This window comes from Chrysochloris asiatica, unplaced genomic scaffold, assembly GCF_000296735.1.
Source record: "Chrysochloris asiatica unplaced genomic scaffold, ChrAsi1.0 scaffold00039, whole genome shotgun sequence".
Taxonomy (NCBI): Eukaryota; Metazoa; Chordata; class Mammalia; order Afrosoricida; family Chrysochloridae; genus Chrysochloris; species Chrysochloris asiatica.
Window position 1 is genome coordinate 12009474 of NW_006408557.1, and position 3833 is coordinate 12013306.

Sequence of the window (3833 nt, forward strand, 5' to 3'; positions counted from 1 at the left end):
CTCTTCTGGTCTTTGGTCTTTAGTGTTTAATGTATCAAATCTGTTCTTCAGATGATCTCTAAATTCAGGTGGAATATATTCAAGGTCATATTTTGGCTCTCATGGACTTGTTTTCATTTTCTTCAGCCTCAGTTTGATCATCAGTTGCATATGAGTAATTGATGATCTGTTCCACAGTCTGCCCCTGGCCTTGTTTTCACTGATGATATAGAGCTTTTCCATCGTCTCTTTCCACAGATGTAGTCAATTTGATTTCTGTGTATTCCATCTGGTGAGGTCCATGTATATAGTGGTCCCTTATACTGTCTAAAGAAGGTATTTGAAATGAATCAATCATTGGTTTTGCAGAATTCTCTCATGCATTCTCCAGCATCATTTCTATCACCAAGGCCATATTTTCCAACAACTCTTTGCTCCCAACCTTTGCATTCCAGTCACCACTAATGATCAATACATCTTGATTGTATGTTTGATCGATTTCTGATTGAAGAAGTTGGTAGAATACTTCTATTTCATCTTCACTGGCTTTAGTGTGGTTGGTACATAAATTTGAATACTAGTGGTATTAACTGGGCTTCCCTGTAGGCGCATGGATATTATCCTATCACAGACAGCATTGTACCTCATGACTGATCTGGATTTGTTCTTTTTGACAATGAAAGCAAAGCCATTTCTCTTCAATTTGTCATTCCCAGCATAGTAAACCATGTGGTTGTCAGATTCAAAATGGCCAATACCAGTCCATTTCAGCTCATTAATGCCTAAGATATAGATGTTTATATGTTCCATATTCATTTTTGACAACTCGCAGTTTTTCCAGATTCATACTTCATACATTCCATGTTCCGATTTTCAGTGGATATTTACAGCTGTTTCTCTACACTTTAAGTTGTGCCCCATCAGCAGATGAAGGTCCCGTGGGCTTTACTCCCATGGGCTTTACTCCAATCACGTCATCATGGTCAGCTCTACTTTGAGGAGGCAACTCTTCCTCAGTCGCATTTTGAGTGCCTTCCAATCTGAGGGGCTCATTTTCTGGCACTGCTCTTCATAAGGTATTAAGTGACTAAATATTTGGAAGTAGTTCATCACTCTTACTTCCTAGTCTGTCTTCGTCTGGAAGCTCATCTGAAATCTGTCCACCATGGGTCACTCTACTGGTATTTAAAATACTGGTGGCATAGCTTACAGAATCACAACAACTCACAAGCCACCACAGTACACAAACTGACAGACAAGTGGTGACCGTTTGGTTGTAAGTGGAAACTGTCCATGTAGTCACTGTTAGGTGACTGCAAATACAGAATAGACTATTAGTGTCCCTACCATATCCTGTCCACCACTCATCTGTCAGTTTGTCATACTGTGGTGGCTTACATGTTGCTGTGATTCTGGAAACTATAACAACAGTACTCTAAGTACCAGCAGGGTTTCCAATGGTGGACAGGTTTCAAATTAAGACAGACTAGGAAGGAGAGATAGACTAGTTCTGAATATTTAGTGGCTGAAAACCTTATGAATAGCAGTGGAACACTGTCAGATAGCACAAGAATATTGAATATCATAACATGATGAAGAGGTTGGAATATAAGCCCCTGAGGTTGGAAGGCACTCAAAATATGACTGGGGAAGAGATGCCTCCTCAAAGTAGAGTTGAACATGATGATGTGATTGGAGTAAAGTTTATATGCAGGTTAGACAATGAATAAGGAATACTTAGAAGAATTGATGTAGTTGAGTTATGGTATACCATAACTTCCAAAAGAACAAGCAAATCTGTATTGAAAGAAGTAAAGCCAGAATGTTCTTTAGAAGCCAGTATTTCCAGACTTTGTCTCTCATACTTTGGACATATTATCAGGTTGGACCAGTCCCTGGAGAAGGACATCATGCTTGATAAAGTGGAGGGTCACTGAAAAAGAGGAAGGACCCTTATGAGATGGATTGGCACAGTGACAGAAACAATGGGCTCAAGCATAGCAACAATCGTGAGGTTGGGCCAGGACCTGGAACTGTTTCATTCTGTTGTGCACTGTGTTGCTATGAATTGATACTGACTCGAGGGTACCTAACAACAACAAAACTGTATCCTCCTAGGTCACCCTGAAGGTCACTGCAGCTGTAGTTCCTATGCCTGCTCATGGCCTTCTCTATCAAGTCATTGTATACCTTTGCTTGAGGCTCTGGACACAGAGAAATGCTCAGTCTCACTGGGCAATCTAAAGTGCCAGCCTTCAACCCACAAGTGATGGGAGTTGGAGAATAAGTAACTTCCTTACTGGACTCCTGGTAGGATCTGCACCAGACTGCAAACCACAAACTCAACAGTTCAAACCCACCAGCTGCTCCTTGGAAACCCTATACAGGGTTTCTATGAGTCGGAACTGATTCAACAGCACTTAATAACAACAATGACAACTTACTTACTAAATATATCCCCAGCAGGATTGAGTCTCTGTGGTCCATTGCCAGCACACACTCCTTAAACTGACTTCATCTCTTCCCTTCATCACTCTCCTTACTCTCCTTCCGAAGTTTCTGACATCACCACCCAAATAAACGATGTACACCCAGGTCCTTGTCTCAGGTTCAATCACCATGTCTCCTTTCTCCTCTCTAAAGGTGTGTCATCATGTCTCCTTTCTCCTCTCTTATTTTAAAAAGGGAGATAAAAGTAGAGGAGCAACTGAGGTGGGGCAGTGTCAGGCCTGGTAAAACACCCAGTTGGCCTCACTTCCATGTTGACTCCTAGTTTAAGTCCCGTTTCTATTGTAGAAGGAGCCCTGATAGCACTGTGGGTTAGAAACTGAGCTGCCAGCTGCAAGGTCAGCAGTTCAAAACCCACCAGCTGCTCCAAGGAAGAAAGATAGGGCTGTCTGCTCTCGTGAACATTTACAGTGTCAGAAACCCTGTTTGGGTCATTGAGTGATAATCAACTTGATGGCAATAGGTTTTGTGTGGTTTGGGAGCCTATAATAAAGAAGTGAGGAGTACAAAAGAACAGAAAAGGAAGTTTTCTGCAAAGTGCTTTTCATAACAGTTCATTAAACTCATAGTGAAGTATATACATTTGTACTGTATTTATAGACATGTGTGTTCCAGGTATATCAGGTGTATCGTGTGGTTTCTCTGCTAGTCCTTTTTGCAGGTCACTGCTCCAGTTAACCAGTCTTACTGAGGTGTTTCATAATCAATTAAGCTGAACAAATCAGAGTTCAAAGATATTAAATGACTATCTGGTTTTGTCTTCCAGCTTTCTGGGGTGAATCTGATGATAGCAACTCAGAAATTGAAGCAGTTTTATGTCCTAGAAACCATAACACATCTACTGATGATTTTGATGATTTTTATGACTAATAAACTGTAACACCTGTTGGAAATAAAAGTCTTTAAACAAACTGAAACCTTGCAGTCATGTTCACAATAAACAACTCCTTTTCAAGTTTTTAATTTTTCAATGTGAAAATTTGTGGCCACTTTGCTGTTTAAGTTAAATTTCATGATAAAATATGAACCAGTCTATTTAATTTTAAATGTTATCAAAAAGTAAGGTGATACTCGCTGAGCTCAAAATCTACTAATCAGCCACAATGGTCAAAACAGCCTGGTACTAATACAATTAAAGACACATAGATTAATGGAACCGAATTGAGAACCCAGAAGTAAATCCATCTACATACAGTCAGCTGATCTTGGACAAAAGGTCAAAACACATTAAATGGGGAAGAGAGTCCTTCAACAAATGGTGCTAGCAAAGACATAATTACAAAACACATACACAAAACAAAAACAAACTCAATGTGAATTTAAGACCTAAATGTAGAACATATAAC

General features: G+C 39.9%; 1 protein-coding gene across 1 annotated transcript in view; it reads left to right on the forward strand.

Annotated features, from left to right (window-relative positions):
- Window positions 1-3357, forward strand: part of PLK1S1 (polo-like kinase 1 substrate 1) — a 239786-nt gene extending 236429 nt beyond the window's left edge. Inside the window, exon 13 of the mRNA XM_006860749.1 lies at window positions 3254-3357. Within this exon, the coding sequence (XP_006860811.1) occupies window positions 3254-3357 (104 nt within the window). The remainder of the gene's footprint in view (window positions 1-3253) is intronic.
- The last annotated feature ends 476 nt before the right edge of the window (window positions 3358-3833 follow it).